The sequence below is a fragment of the Idiotropiscis lumnitzeri genome, chromosome 15, assembly GCF_059441095.1.
Source record: "Idiotropiscis lumnitzeri isolate Australia: NSW breed Sydney's pygmy pipehorse chromosome 15, RoL_Ilum_1.0, whole genome shotgun sequence".
In the NCBI taxonomy this organism is placed as follows: domain Eukaryota; kingdom Metazoa; phylum Chordata; class Actinopteri; order Syngnathiformes; family Syngnathidae; genus Idiotropiscis; species Idiotropiscis lumnitzeri.
This window is the reverse complement of record NC_142405.1, coordinates 7,476,905-7,491,222: the sequence shown is the minus strand read 5'-3', so window position 1 is coordinate 7,491,222 and position 14,318 is coordinate 7,476,905. Positions and strand designations below refer to the sequence as shown.

The window sequence follows — 14,318 nt, the reverse complement described above, 5'->3', positions numbered from 1 at the left end:
ATGGGAGAAGACCTTGAAACGACACTTAGGGCGGGATGTCCAATCAAATGAATCGATGTCACTATTGAAAAAGAGCATTCTAGTAAAATGACCTTAATTATCAGATATAACAAAAATGACAGTGTAATGCACGTACGTTTTATTTATTTCACAGTAGTGATATTTGTCCAAAAATAATCTTTTATTCCGGACTAACACACACATTACGTCAAGAGTATGGATGCATGATCAAAAGTATTGATACCGTATTACACAAAAAAGACCACAGAGCAGCATTATGTGTTCATCTTATTGCCGAGCTATCTCCTTTATTGTTATGCCCAAATAACAAACAGCAATAGAGTATTTAGGCGATTTATTTTAAGACAATGTGGACACAAGAAATGATGATGGAGCACTGCGCGGGATGAGGTGATCACGTGTAGAGCTCGAAGTCCAGTCTCTTAGAGTTGTAGAATTGTGAGCCTTCCTGGTCCAAGCGCCTGCAGTACACGCCGCTACTGAAGTAGCCTTCGTCCACCCAGTCCTGACCAAACAAACGGATGATTAGTTGGGTGCAGGGAGAAATTGATGCACCCTCCAAAATGTTTAGAATTGCCTGTATCATTGTTTGAAACCTGACTTTTTAATTAGGACGTTATGACTACGAGGGTTCCATCCAAGTGGACTACCTGCATCTGCTGACTGGTGAAGGGTCCGTAGACCTCCGACTTGTCTTCGTTCTCCCACTTGTATTCCCACATGACTTCCTCACTCACTGTCGAGAAACAACGCGACATTCAATGAATGCCGTACAAGCGAGCGAGAAAGCGAACGAGCGTCAAACCTATTTTGTCCTCTTCCTCTTCGGCCTGCGCGGTGAGCTTCTCATCAAACTTCTCTCCGAACATGTCCAGTTCATCTTCGTCCTCCCCCTTTGACGTGGACGTGGGTCGCTTGCTGCTCATACTCTTGAGCGTGTAGACCAGCTTCTCCTGGGTTTGCTGGTAGATGCCGTACATGCCCGACGCCACCAGCCTGTCTGCGAGAGACGTGAGGCGGTCCAGCTTCTCCGTGTCCCGCTTGTTCTCCGCCGCGTGGTCGCTGTTGCCTCGCAGTTTTCCCTTCTTCCGGCCGCCAAGGCCCCCGAGCCGTCGCAGCGCCGCCGTGACCGTCTCCCCCGGCAACAAGATTTCCACAAGGGCTTCCGTGAGCTGCTGCTGCGTGAGTGCGGCCAGGGGGTCCTCGGCGGGCTCGGCCTCCTCCTCATCGTCGTCATCCTCGTCTTCGGCACCTTCCTTGTTTTCTTGCTGCTCCTCCCGCTTCTTTTCCTCCTCTGCTTCGTCTTCATCGCCTACTCGTCGCTTGCGTTTGGCTCCGAGTCCTTTCTTCTTTTGTTTGAACGGTTGCTCTTTGATCCTCACCTTGAAAGTAAGCACAATTAGAAGCCCCTTATTTATTTATTTTTTTTAATACCGTGTGAAGCACAGCGGGACCGGCTAGGAGTATTTATTGTGGCGTGTGAGAGGATAAAATAATAATAATTTAAAAAAAAAACAATTGATATCCATCACTTTTTTTTCAAATACAGGACATTATTTCAAATTGACAGTGTAGAAACAAATTGTGATTACTTGTTTGAGTCGTTCCATGTTAAATGGGCAAATATTTTGCTCAATGTTTTCCAAAGTAAAAGGAATTGTTTTATTTTGATTCAACACATAAATAATCAGTCCGCTTTCATGGAAGACTACATACATTGGATAATTACTGTTGAGAAGCTGAAATTCCGAGCAGTTGAAATTTATTAAATTAAAAAAAAAAGATATCTTATTCATCGATGATAAAAAATAATTAGCGATTAATATGATCAGTTGATCATTGCACTACTAATTCACATGTTTGCAATAAATTTAAGTAAACACATCATTGATACGCAACTACACACTATTTTTTAAGTAAGGCGTCAATAATTTGCGGATTTTTGCTATTCATGGTCCCTATAAACGAGTCCTGAGAATGCAGTTACCCAGTCGATGTTGTCGAGCCAATTGTCTCGGATCAGCTCTTCCTTTTTGACAAAGTAGTTCCCCTCTGAATCAAAGTGTCCCTCCTGCATCTCCTCGTCCAGGTTGAAGGGCGTGATGGAAACGCCTTCGTCATAATCGATGGTGGCGTTTTCTTGGCCTGAAAACCACAACGGACACCAAGTACACAAGTGATGGAACAGCAGCAAAAAAAAGGACAATGCGGCAGCTTGTGGACAACACAAGAGACTCACCGTCCACGTCGTCGCTGGCCAAAATGTCGTATTTGTTGCTCTGGGTGTCCTCCCCTTCATCCTCCTCATCACTGTCGAGGGAATGCTTGCCCTTGAACCTGGAGCCTGGGCCGCTCGGCACTTCAAGCGTTGGCTTCAGGACACATAAAAAGTAACATTTCAATGCTTATTGTGTTTTTGAACTTCTCTACACAATAGAGGAATTAAATTATGCATTACTTTGTTTTTCCATTTCAGAGTCATAAGAGGTCAATAATGCTGTCTCACTGAAAGTGAGCGCCGATAGAGGACCAGTGTATTTCTCAACTCGTGGTTTTAGCATATCATCACCAAGCACAAATCACACCTGCCTATCTTTTTATGTGTGGGGCATGACAACACCAAGGACAAAGAAATCCACCCCAAGGTCAATAATTTAACTTAAAATAATTTTTTAGAAAACACAAATTCTGATACGAATAAAGTGCGCTAACACTGCATATCTGCTTGCCTTCTGGTGGCGACATGATGATCAACTTCGCTCAGAAACTGTGATTATAGAATTGGTAGATGATGTCATTGACTAAGAAGCTCGGGGTGGGCGTGGTTATGCTAATTAGCAAATTTGTTTAACAACAGTGCGGCCCAAGAAGTCCGAAGGCTCATTTGTGTTTTGAGTTTTTAAAAAAATAGGCTTTTCACTTTATTTTTTAAATTTTGCACCCAATATGAGGGCAGACACTCGAAACACACAACTAGAGTATTTGTATACAAACATTAATAAGTCACATTTCCATAATGTAAGCCTTTTGAGACAAATTCACTCCCGTGAGCAATTGTTCATACGTTCTAAAAATGAAACTTTTGAAATCGACGAACAGGAACATACACAATTATAAATCCATTTACGCACCTTTTTGTTTGGGACCTCATCTTCCAACTCCACGCCGTCACCATCCGCAAAAGTGACTTTTCTTTTGGACATGGTGCTTTAAAAAATGAAAAAAAAAAGCCACACACGGGGACGTGTTATTCCCCCAAAACACAAGAGTAGGAGGCGGAAGAGGAGAAGAGTGTGTGAATCGGCACAGTAATCACGTTGGCGGTGTTGCTAACATGTTAGCTTGCAGCAGCAGGCGACACATGCACGAATGTAAGCTAATGGCAGCTTATTTGCACTAAGATGAGGCACTTTTTGATTAGAAATGCAAATGCAATGGTCGCGTGACGAAAGCGTCAGTTTATAGAGATAACAAGAATATAATCCAAAAATAGCTGAGAAACGTAACCTGATAACAATTTAAACGACGTTTGCGCCGCTCTGTTCTTCGGTGGTTTCGTTTTCTTCTTCGATCATGAATATGTGGTCACTACTACTACAACAACAGCGCCACCACTTGTACGGAGGGTGAACTGTTGGTCTAAAATTTCTAAAGTAAAATAATCCATACGATTACCTTTTTCTTTATAGTTTTTTTTCGTTTGTCATTATGAACTAACAAGACTGACTCGATAATACTACTTTTTCAATGTAATGACAAACAGTAGACACGAGGAATCATCTTGATCTTTACAGCAGTCTTCTTCACACTTCAGTTTCTTTTAGATTTGAAATTCTCTGAAGTCCAGGAGGATAAAAGGGATCAGTGCTTGTCAAGAATAGACGCAAAAACGCATAGAAACAAGGGGGTGCAAGCAAGATAAATCCCACCTGATCCTCATATGAAAGGGGCAAAGGCCTTCATCATTGATAAAAATAAATCACTCAGAATAAAGAGGCTTTGGGATAATTACAAGTGTCATAAAACAGGATTTGACAGTCAGTGGTGTAGCACATGACATATTGGAGTAAGTCATGAGTGACACAGAATGCAGAAGCGGTTAAGCATCACTTCCAGATGATGCTTTTTTTCGCTCGGCGACGACTCAACCGAGCGCCTCCGTGCCGCCGTAGAGAACACAATGTGTATCTGGGTTCTGTTACCAGGAAGTGGGTCGAGTTATTTATATTTCAGCACTCGTCCTCGAGCACCGTCACTCACAGGAAGTAACCTGAAACTTTGAAATTCAAACATTTTTAGAGCGCCCGTGACTCGATCTGAGGAAAGGAGAAGAGGAGCAATAAGAAGTCGTTTAGATGAGAAAAAAAACAACAAAAAACCGAAAGAGATACGTTTCATGAGAGTGTGCAAGTGAGCGGGGACTCAGCATTGGCAGAGGTGAGTCAATAATGTCGCCATTGTCCGTTATGCATAAAAACACAAAAGGAGTGTTAAAGTTAGAGTTATTAGTTGGGTTAGATTTATGGTTGGCGTTAGGGCTATCTTTAGTGTTTGGGTAGAGTGGGTTAAGGGTTTTGGTTAGCTGTAACATTCGGCAAAAAGGTCGAGGCTAAGAGGATGGGTTGGGTTTTAGGGTTAAGTATTATGGAGAGTTCTGGTCGGAGGTCCGGGTGCCTTTCACTATCAAGCATATTCTCTTCCTTTCAGTGTTGTTATGAAGCTCCACAAAAAGATTTTGACTCATTACCAATCTTGCACATCACTGGTTGACAAAGAAGGATACCTCTTCAAAAAGGTTCTGAACTCCAAATGCAAAAGTCTGCTAAATTCAATGAAAAAAAAAAAACGTAAATAACGTAATCATGCTTGCAGAAACAGCGAACCGGCTCGTACCATCGGCGCTGGTTCATCCTGAAAGCAAACTTGCTTTTCTACCAGGAGCGTCCCGCAGACCGCCATCTGCTGGGTGTCATCGTGTTGGAGGGATGTGCCGTGCGGCGAGCAGATGCCGACGGGCGCTTGTGCTTCTGTTTGCTCTTTCAGGGGCCCGAACCGAAAAGCTACCAGTTTGCAGCAGGGGACGAGAACACTCTAGAGAACTGGGTGCGAGTTTTGCTCTCCGCCAGCCACCGCTACTTGTCACTGCTGCTACGAGACCTGCACATGCAGTATGAAGGTAAAAATCTAACAGAGACCATAATGTGTGCTATAACGTCACTTGTTCCAGTTGCTGTGTTTTCAATCTTTTTTTTTTTTGAAGAAGTGAAGCAACACCAGGACTCCGGTGACTCTCCTGCTGGCAACTTGAATTTTGGACCACCACCACCATCATCATCATCATCATCAACATTATTATGGTCATCAGCAGTCGTTATCAAGAAGTCACCAAAGCCGTGGCACCGGTGGAACGCTCACGTCACACCTTTGAACGTGCCGACGCCGCCTTCGTACGCCGAGTGGGCCCTGGTGGGTTCCAATCCGCGCGACGAGTTCCGTGAGCTACACGAGCTTTACGGGCAAGAGGTTAAGAAGGCCCGCAAAGAATGGCTGACCAGTCGGCATCCTACAGAGGATAACATACGAGGAGATCTTATCGACTTGACGTGAAAACAGAAAGATTCTTTCAGAGGAAGTGAGATGGAAAACGGAACTTAACGTGGGATCTACTTTAAAATATGATCTTAGATTAGGAGAGGGCAAACTTAAAAAAATCAAAATGCTTACATTTTATAAATGTCAGTCAGATTATTTGGAGATGAGTTCATAGAAACGTTAAAATATGTATGTAAAATTGTTCATGTTAATAAACAAAGACTACTCCTTTGTAATGTATTTATTTTGTTGTCACAGCTCACCTGTTTTCCATTACCTGAACCCTGAGCAACTGTGATGTTATTTTCTGTCAAAGTGATAAAAATGGACCCCCCGTAATATTAATCAGAATGCCATGTTCCGAGTAGTGAGCCTGCAAAGAACATATTCCTGTAAATAAAATGTTTGCGCAGACTTCCCCTTTAAGATGGCGTATGGGACATTTTTGACGTTTAAAAAAAAAGTATTTTTCATCAGCCACTACTATGACACAATGCTAATTAAGCCTCTAAGCTCTCCAAACGTCTCGCTGTATTTTTCAATATTCTATATTTCATATTTGGTGTCTATCCACTACACGACACGTCAATTTTTTGTGATGGGTGCGACTGTCAAAGTAATTTATAGTGACTCGGCGACAAATTAACACCTGTTGTTACCTGCAAAAGCAAACTAAACACACTATTTTGCGTTTTCGCAGCAGAAAAGAAACATAATATAATCACCTCTTCAGAGGAATCCTTCTTTTTCCTTTCTGGCTGTCCATCCAGACAGAATACTTTATAGTACAATGTTGTTGAATTACACGCGTTGTAGGTTTCCGCCATAAGGGGGCGACAGAACTTACTCACTTCCGCTTTAAATCGTCCTATTGGGAATGTGTCAGTGGAGGTTTTCAATCAAAAGGGGGCGCTACAGTCTAGATAAAGGACTTCACCTTGCACTGTTGATTGATATATGAACAATAAAACAGGATGTTTCAGATGTAGACAATGTTCACAAATCAATATTAACCCCAAAAGGGGAAAAAAAGAATAACAAAAATATTACAATACATGACTATTTTTACTATATAGCTTTTATGCTATGACAATCAGTGCACAGACACAATCACACACACGTGAACGCACGCACACACACGCACTCCAGAGTATAACCTTTCAAACGAGGCCCCACAGGTCAAGCTAGGAGCATCTTGACATTCCCGCCGCTACCTCCAGACAGACAGACATACAGTCAGATTGACAGACAGAAAGACATACCGGTCAAGTCAAGAATGATCGATGGCTTCAGAAGAATAAGCCAACATGTATCGAGCTACACCCGACATACAAGGTACACACGTGTGTCAGCACATGTGTGATGCGTGAGTAAGGTCAGTCTGTCAAGAACAAAGAGCATCAAAATCCACACAGATTTGGGGCAGCGTGTAATGGTAAGGTTGATTTTGAAAAATAGATAGAAAATAACATTTTAGTCCTTGATTGATTAATTTTTTTGTGGGTCCAGTATAGTGATACTTATTACTGCAAAATGCTTCTTTGCTTACTGAAACTGGCATCGGCTTCTACAAAATGCGTTGGGCGTATAACTAAAATATAAATACATATCTGCGTGGCCACCAATAGGCCTCTTGCCGCATTTTGGACACCCCGTCTTTTATCACCATGAAGAAGAATAAAAAGGTACTTGAAGACCCAAATGGCAGCGTGGAATCAAACGTCACTCATCCAAGAGGGTGGTGAAAGCTACGTGAGGCCGGGTTCAAAGGTCATCCGGCACAAAAGCGACAGAGGGTCAAGCGTGGGTAAGGATAAACAAACAAGCCCAAATTGTGAGCGTTTAAGAGATGAACCGGCGCAGCAGGTGGAAAAAGATCCGTGGAAATATAAACAGCCAATAATAGTGTCGGCCGACGGGTGGTTTATTAATGAAATGAACGCGGATTAGTGACGGGTAAATTTGGATGCTAAAAGACAAACACGGGAAAGCCTTTTGCGAGTGAGGGTACAAGCCCTCCACCACCCATCCGCCACTCCTCGCTGCGCCTTGGCAGAGACTCAAGTTTATTTTGCTATTTCAGTCACTCCCAGCTGTCCCCGTTCTCCAGCGAACGTCTGCTGCCATCACCAGCGACATGATAAGTAATCCCCTTATGTTTCGGTCAGGGAGGGGCTCAGGCCAGGGAACGAGGTGTGTGCGTGTGTGTTGGGGGTCCCAAATGGTAAACAGGTGCAAAAATGCTAAGCAGCAAAGTCACACCTTTGCACAAAGAGACACCAGGAAGAGGTCACAGGTTAATGGTGTGTTCAAGTGTCTGACACATTGTCGTTCATTTTGATGCTACGATGGAGTCTTGTGAATTTCTGACTTGCCTGGCTAAAGAAATGGCGAGCTATTTAGCTAGCTAGCTAAAGAGATAGACTTTTTCGAATACTTAGTTTTAACCATCACATAATCTTTTTAGTGACCCCATCTTTTTTGTTGTTGTTGATGCAGAAGTGAAGGTGAAGCAACACATGTGGATGGACAATATCAGAATACTAAAAGACATGATCTTTATCCTCTGCGAAAGACGACTAATCCTATTGCAACTGAGTCACTGACACTAGTGATGACTCTTCTTCTTTTGTGCCTGTATGATTATTATTCTGCCCCCTGGTGGCTAAAACGGGCACTCCAAACTTTTCCTTATTTAGAACACATTAGAAAAAAAACATATCTGGATTAATTGCCCTTTAATTCATTTCAATAGAGAAAGATAATTTGACATTAGAGTTGGACACTGAATGAATTCATCTAGTACAGGCGTGGGCAAACTATGGCCCGGGGGCCACACGCGGCCCGTTAAGTGTTTTAATTCGGCCCGCCAAACTTGAAAACAATTAAATGAATAAACCTTGTTCATGTATTATTTTCTAAATACTGTGGTTTTTCAAAGACATATATATTGTTGTCATGCTTTTGTCCACTTTCATTTGAAATTAAATGTATTTATTTTCTCCGATGAGGTGAGATTACCAAAACACTCCATCCATCCGGCCCCTCTGTCAAATTTTAGAACCCATTGCGGCCCGCCAATCAAAAGGTTTGCCCACCCCTGATCTAGTATCTCAAAGTACCACAGATTGCGCCTATAAATTTCAATTTATGTCAACCACTTTTCCATCCATTCTTTGTAAAGTGTTTTATTTTGAGATTTATGTCTGCAGCTTGAAACGCCTTATTGGTATAAAATATGTGGATTTTTATTTTTTGTCTGTGGCTTCATTAATGATTTTAATAAGGAAGTCTTACATTGAAAAATTTTTGTGACATCATTGAATGTGACATGATTCCATCAAGAGACACGGGAGCCGTGCACATACACGGTCAAGGCGGCGTGGATCGCATGCTCGCGTCCCACTCCCTGATATCCCACCGAGGGCCCAAAAATAAAGGCGGTGAGCGTCGGCGCGGAATACAAGTAGGGAGCAGGGCGGAGGGGGCGCTCTGTCCTCCGGTCCTCCGAGCATCCGTGTCCTCAATGTCCTTATTAGTCCACGTGGGACGGAGGACCTGCCGCAAGCTCCCTCGGCTATCAGGTTGACTTAATTCCAAGACTCCACGCATCTATTTCGGCTCTCCTGTAAGCGGATACGCCGACACCGCCATCCTGTCTCCTTGGCTTTTACCATCCGCTCGTCCCCAAGCATCCTCCCCTCTCGCTCTCTTTTTTATCCCCCATCCAAACTTGAGGCTGTGGCTAAAGTTAGACGAGGAGGCCCAGGCCTATATAAGCCCCCCAGAGACGAAGAACCAACGCGGCTTCACCCTCTCCTCTCTTTCTTCATCGCCCCAAACCTCCGCTCGAAGCGTCTCGAAATGGTGAGTAGCTGCCATGCCATCATGGACTCACTCCGCCTCCATTTTCAGCCTGCATTATGGAATTCTTTCTTTTTTTTTTTTGTTGAATACTGTGGAACAAGCTTACCCCTTTTGAGGATGCATAATATAACATTAATAAGCCAGAAGTATGTTGGACCACAGCGACAAGGACCATACCTTTAATATTTACATTCCAAGGCAGACGAATTAAGGCTGAATTGGTTAGTGTACGCAAGAAAATACGAAAGTGAGTAGGAAAGCAAGTGTAAATAAAGAGTGTCAATAAATAAAATAATCTGAAGTAGGCAAGCAAGACAGCAAGTAAAATGAAGAAAACCAGTTGGTGAAAGTACGTCTGAAAGCATAAATCAAAGCCGAGCAAATGCGTATGTAAGTAAAAGTAAGTCAACCAAAAAGTTGACAACATTAAATATGTGGGTCAGTAAAAGTAAGAAAAGATAGTCGGAAAAGAGATTGGAAATGAAACACATAAGTCAAAGTAAGGAAAAGGAAATGACGAAGCAAACAAGCACTGTAAAAGTAAGTAAGAAAAATAATTGTTAAAAATTATAATGGAAGTAATAAGTAAGCAAAGATTCGCATACGCAAGTAAGTATATAAAAGTATGAGAAATGATACAAGTAAGCAAAGCAAAAAAAAAAAAAAAAAAAGCAGCCAAGCACTAGGTTAAAGTCGGTAAGAAACTGATTAAGAGTTGAAAAATTAAATTTTACTTGCCTATCAGGAAATGTAAGCGGGCAAGAAAGTATGAAAGTAAAAAAGTGAGTAAAAGTATGCAAAACAGTAAATAAGCAAAGAAAGCAAGTAAATATGTAAAAAGAAAGCAACTATTAAAATGCTTCAGTAAATATGTGCAAATAAAAACATAATGCAAGTGTGTAATTAAGCAAAAAAATAAACAAGTATATGTCTGTAAAAATCAATAAGTCAAAGTGAGTATGTAAGCATTGTGTAAATAAGAAAGGCAAATGTGATTTTAAGATTTTTTTTTTTTTTTTTTTTGCAAATCTTAAATAACGGTTTGAGTGAAGAAGCTTCTCATCTTAGAAACTTTTGCTCTTTTCCCTAATTTGCCCTGCAGGCACCCAAGAAAGCCAAGAGGAGGCAGGCAGCCGGAGACAGCGGCTCCTCCAACGTCTTCTCCATGTTTGAGCAGAGTCAGATTCAGGAGTACAAGGAGGTGAGAAACCCCCCCGAAAATCGGACTTGCTGTCAATCCATTCACCCGCTTAAACTTCATTTCGGCCGTAAAGCTGAGTTTGAGTTTACACAAGCTCGGATCCACTTGCACCGACACTTAAACAAGCATGTCGTTTGCACTGAGATGAAATGTCCCACACCTTCTTCCTGTTTTGGTTACCTTTGACCTCCACCGTCGAGCTGTCACTCAGCCACCCCCGTCGGCCCAAAATTGCACCTCCACACCAGCACTGCTCAATCCTCAGTGTCGATCACACACAGGACTATCTTCGATCATGACGCCATCTTCCGGGAATGATTAGCGGGGCTAAGATCCCAATCAAGGATCTTGAGTTTCAGCTGAGAAGATGAATCCCGCAGCTGCTCCCATGCCGTCCCAAATTAACCCGTCAGAAAAGTCGCCACAGGCGCTTTTAGGAATGTGACCACTGTACCGTAAGGATCTTGCTCCAGTAAGGGGAGACTCTTATTGACAAGTATCCAGAAAGGGTTTTAGCTTTCGGCACAAACGCACGATAGCACCAAATATATCCTCAGTGGCCTTCATGTTTCCATCAATTTGTCTCCTCGCAGGCCTTCACAATCATTGACCAGAACAGAGACGGCATCATCAGCAAAGATGATTTGAGGGACGTTCTGGCCTCTCTGGGTGAGTTTGATTTTTTTTCTTCTTCAGTTCAAGTCAAGTTTAGTTTTATCCAACAAGAGACTCAAAGGGTTTTGCACAAAGGAAAAGTAATGGAGGGATTCTTATTCCAGGACCAACATTTTTATATGATATGATGTTGTACAAAATACGTTTAAGCATCATGAAAATCCATTTCATGAAATAACGAGCCATGAATAGACACTTTAAGGGAAGCGGATCCACTCAGAATTGATCCCAGGTCCTTCTCATGTCTTGACCCAGTCTGTCAATGCAGAATCCTCACAGAAACTTCATGCGCTCCTTGCCGTAGAGGAAGGTGGGGGAGAAGTGGCAGCAAAACAGGCGCAAAATTTAAAAAAGGGAAAACAGACGTTCAGCGACAGCACGTTCGAGAATACTAGAGCCCAAATAGAGAATGCTCTAGAATCTGTTTTCGTTACCTGACCGCCAAGGAATATGTGTTCTCCGAGTACTGAATCCTGATCTTGTTTCATCCTGGCTACAGGCCAGCTGAACACCAAGAACGAGGAGCTGGAGGCCATGATCAAGGAGGCCAGCGGTCCCATCAACTTCACCGTCTTCCTCACCATGTTCGGCGAGAAGCTGAAGGGTAGGTTTTAAGAACTTTTACCATATTGTTCTTAAAAATTCTTCCTTTTTTTTTTTTAATTAATGACCTAATTTCCTTCACAGGTGCTGACCCCGAGGACGTCATACTTAGCGCCTTCAAGGTTCTGGACCCCGAGGGTACCGGAACCATCAAGAAGCAGTTGTAAGTTCAGAGTCAAAAACAACAAACCACTTGATCAGACATATTGTGCATATTTGTCAATTGTCTATCTCACAAGGTTTTACACGACATTCAACTTTCGTTAGTTTTTCTTTTATGTGGATTTTGTGGCTCTTGTGTGTATTGTAGTGAATGAAAATTTGTATATTTGATTTTATTGTGATACATTTGTCCATTTTGCGTCCTCAGCCTCGAGGAGCTCCTGACCACTCAGTGCGACAGGTTCTCTAAGGAGGAGGTAAAACGGGATAACTTTGTTTTTTATTTGCTGTATTTAGTGAGATTTTGACAATTGTTATAAGTTCGAAAAGCACGGGTTTTGATCTTTTTCGTTATTTCTTTTCCAAAAAATTACCTGTAAAAGCCAAGTCTGATCCCTTTTTGGAAAAAAAAAGAAATGCTGTAGTACATACACAGGCCTGCGGGTGGCGCTGCAACCTTAACCGAAAAGAGTAAATTACATGAAGGTGACTACTTCTCAATATGTTTGAATTGAAGGAAATCAAAAGGCCAATACTTAATCATAGCGAGATAAATAAATGTTCAAGGCTTTCAATATTTGTTTGCCACAATATTAAACCCAAGTCGTAATAATTATTTTGAGGGAAAAATCTAATTAAAAATTGTAAAGTTTAATGAATTAAAGCTACGTAGTGGAACTCGGAAACAATTGAGTTAAAATAGTCGTGATTATTCGATTAGTAATAATAATTAGTCATCACACGAATCAATACCTTGTATGCAAAGCTGTTTTAGGGGAGATATTCAAACGCAGTGACTTCTCTAACCAATCAAATCAAGCGCAGTGGATTCATTTATCATCCTGTACTTGAGATGTGTTGTGCTGTATGCCAACTCCAAAAAAACGAAGTAATTGCAAAGATTAATGCAAAAAATAAATAAATCTGGTGGATTGACTACTAAATCCAATTTTACTTGTAGGTTATTTGACTACAAACCTAAAGTATAGCAGTCTAAATATATATTTATAACTGGACATGTTTTAATGTTCAGATACAAATTGCCAGGAATGGAAAAATCTATTTAATTTATCTAGCCGACTTATGTTCCATCCTACTTTTCCACTAGCATCCCCTGACTTCTTGTTGCGCTCCCCTCAGATCAAGAACATGTGGGCCGCCTTCCCCCCTGATGTCGCGGGCAACGTGGACTATAAGAACATCTGCTACGTCATCACACACGGAGAGGAGAAGGAGGAGTAAGAAGACAGGAAGAAAGACGACAAATCCCTTCGCTTTTTCCTGCCTTTCCTCTCTCTCCTTCTTCCCTGCCTAAATCCCTCCATCCCATCCTCCGTGTTTACCCGTGGGGTCACTCCCCGCTCTATCCCCCTTTCTCTCATCCAAAGCAGAGACTTGTGGGGGCTCACGGGATGTCTGTGTCGGCTTATGGGGGAACAGGGGATGCTTTTCAATAAAACATGACATCATCTTTCACATACGCCAGCCATCTTCTTTCCATGCATACTCGAGAGACCACCTGGGGGGCTCCTCATTCCCATTCCGAAGAGGTCCTCTGGGGCTGGAAGGGATGACACAGAAGGGAGAGGAGGGACGTCCCCGAAAGAAAACATTCACGTCTTCGGCGATGTTTCCTCCTCTGCCCTGACACCGGCGTGGTCGTCAGCCTCCTCTTCCTCCGTAAACTGGTCCACAACGTCCCTAATCATCCTTGCCTTTCCTCTGTACTGAATAAAAAAAAGGGACAAACTGTGAATAAAACCTCTTTCCTTTTGTACAAGACTGTCTGTGATCAGTGGTTCTCTGTGAAGGGGGGATAGGTCAGGACAAGATTGGAAGAAAATTGTTTCCAATCATGTGATAGGAGTTTGCTTGTCCACCATTTTGGAACTCGAGAACTGGAGGATAAGATAGGTTTGAAACAAAGGGCATCTTTGGATTCTTGTTTTTGCTTAGGAACTTTCCTATCTTATGAACCTAAAGTTTTTGGAGGAATAATCGAAATAACCTTTAAACAATTTTAGCATGCCTTATTCATAACCAGGCTTTTTAAATGGAAAGGAAAAGTTAGTCCTAATCCTTTACAGCAGCAATATTTGAAGCAACAGACCACTGAAAAAGTTTATAAACTCTAGATGATGAAGCTCTAGAGTAAAGAAAACAACTAATTTGGAGTTGCTACAAAACAATAACTTGC

At 42.1% G+C, this 14,318-nt stretch overlaps 3 protein-coding genes across 5 annotated transcripts; 2 read left to right on the top strand and 1 right to left on the bottom strand.

Annotated features, from left to right (window-relative positions):
• Positions 1-116: 116 nt before the first annotated feature.
• Positions 117-3,621, bottom strand: cd2bp2 (CD2 (cytoplasmic tail) binding protein 2). 2 transcript variants are annotated; one of them, XM_088317845.1, is made up of 7 exons: positions 3,529-3,621; positions 3,153-3,228; positions 2,261-2,393; positions 2,009-2,166; positions 827-1,403; positions 672-757; positions 117-526 (listed from the first exon to the last, which is right to left on the bottom strand). In XM_088317845.1, exons 2-7 carry the CDS (start codon positions 3,222-3,224, stop codon positions 416-418), a joined length of 1,137 nt encoding a protein of 378 aa, XP_088173971.1. In that variant the 5' UTR covers positions 3,225-3,228; positions 3,529-3,621; the 3' UTR covers positions 117-415. The 2 variants fall into 2 exon arrangements, with proteins under 2 accessions (XP_088173971.1, XP_088173970.1); XM_088317844.1 differs by having other exon boundaries at positions 3,153-3,608.
• Positions 3,622-4,143: 522 nt separating this feature from the next.
• pheta2 (PH domain containing endocytic trafficking adaptor 2) lies at positions 4,144-5,849 on the top strand. Of its 2 annotated transcripts, XM_088317847.1 has the most exons (5): positions 4,144-4,229; positions 4,321-4,458; positions 4,729-4,816; positions 4,894-5,197; positions 5,282-5,849. In XM_088317847.1, the coding sequence occupies exons 3-5, from the start codon at positions 4,736-4,738 to the stop codon at positions 5,626-5,628; spliced, it is 732 nt and encodes a 243-aa protein (XP_088173973.1). In that variant the 5' UTR covers positions 4,144-4,229; positions 4,321-4,458; positions 4,729-4,735; the 3' UTR covers positions 5,629-5,849. The 2 variants fall into 2 exon arrangements, with proteins under 2 accessions (XP_088173973.1, XP_088173972.1); XM_088317846.1 differs by lacking the exon at positions 4,144-4,229 and having other exon boundaries at positions 4,238-4,458.
• Positions 5,850-9,291: 3,442 nt separating this feature from the next.
• Positions 9,292-13,901, top strand: mylpfa (myosin light chain, phosphorylatable, fast skeletal muscle a). Its single transcript, XM_088316827.1, has 7 exons — positions 9,292-9,480; positions 10,583-10,681; positions 11,275-11,350; positions 11,856-11,960; positions 12,044-12,122; positions 12,330-12,378; positions 13,262-13,901. The coding sequence occupies exons 1-7, from the start codon at positions 9,478-9,480 to the stop codon at positions 13,361-13,363; spliced, it is 513 nt and encodes a 170-aa protein (XP_088172953.1). The 5' UTR covers positions 9,292-9,477; the 3' UTR covers positions 13,364-13,901.
• The last annotated feature ends 417 nt before the right edge of the window (positions 13,902-14,318 follow it).

What these genes read in the sequence shown, in the direction of transcription:
- cd2bp2 (XM_088317845.1), bottom strand. Translation starts at nt 3,224, where the DNA reads ATGTCCAAAAGAAAAGTCACTTTTGCGGATGGTGACGGCGTGGAGTTG. An exon ending in AGAGGAAGAGGACAAAATAG is followed by an intron (nt 758 to 826) that starts GTTTGACGCTCG and finishes GTTTCTCGACAG; the next exon opens with TGAGTGAGGAAGTCATGTGG. An exon ending in TCACCAGTCAGCAGATGCAG is followed by an intron (nt 527 to 671) that starts GTAGTCCACTTG and finishes TTGTTTGGTCAG; the next exon opens with GACTGGGTGGACGAAGGCTA.
- pheta2 (XM_088317847.1), top strand. Translation starts at nt 4,736, where the DNA reads ATGAAGCTCCACAAAAAGATTTTGACTCATTACCAATCTTGCACATCA. An exon ending in AAGGATACCTCTTCAAAAAG is followed by an intron (nt 4,817 to 4,893) that starts GTTCTGAACTCC and finishes TCATGCTTGCAG; the next exon opens with AAACAGCGAACCGGCTCGTA. An exon ending in CCTGCACATGCAGTATGAAG is followed by an intron (nt 5,198 to 5,281) that starts GTAAAAATCTAA and finishes TTTTTTTTGAAG; the next exon opens with AAGTGAAGCAACACCAGGAC.
- mylpfa (XM_088316827.1), top strand. An exon ending in GGACGTTCTGGCCTCTCTGG is followed by an intron (nt 11,351 to 11,855) that starts GTGAGTTTGATT and finishes TCCTGGCTACAG; the next exon opens with GCCAGCTGAACACCAAGAAC. An exon ending in GTTCGGCGAGAAGCTGAAGG is followed by an intron (nt 11,961 to 12,043) that starts GTAGGTTTTAAG and finishes TTTCCTTCACAG; the next exon opens with GTGCTGACCCCGAGGACGTC.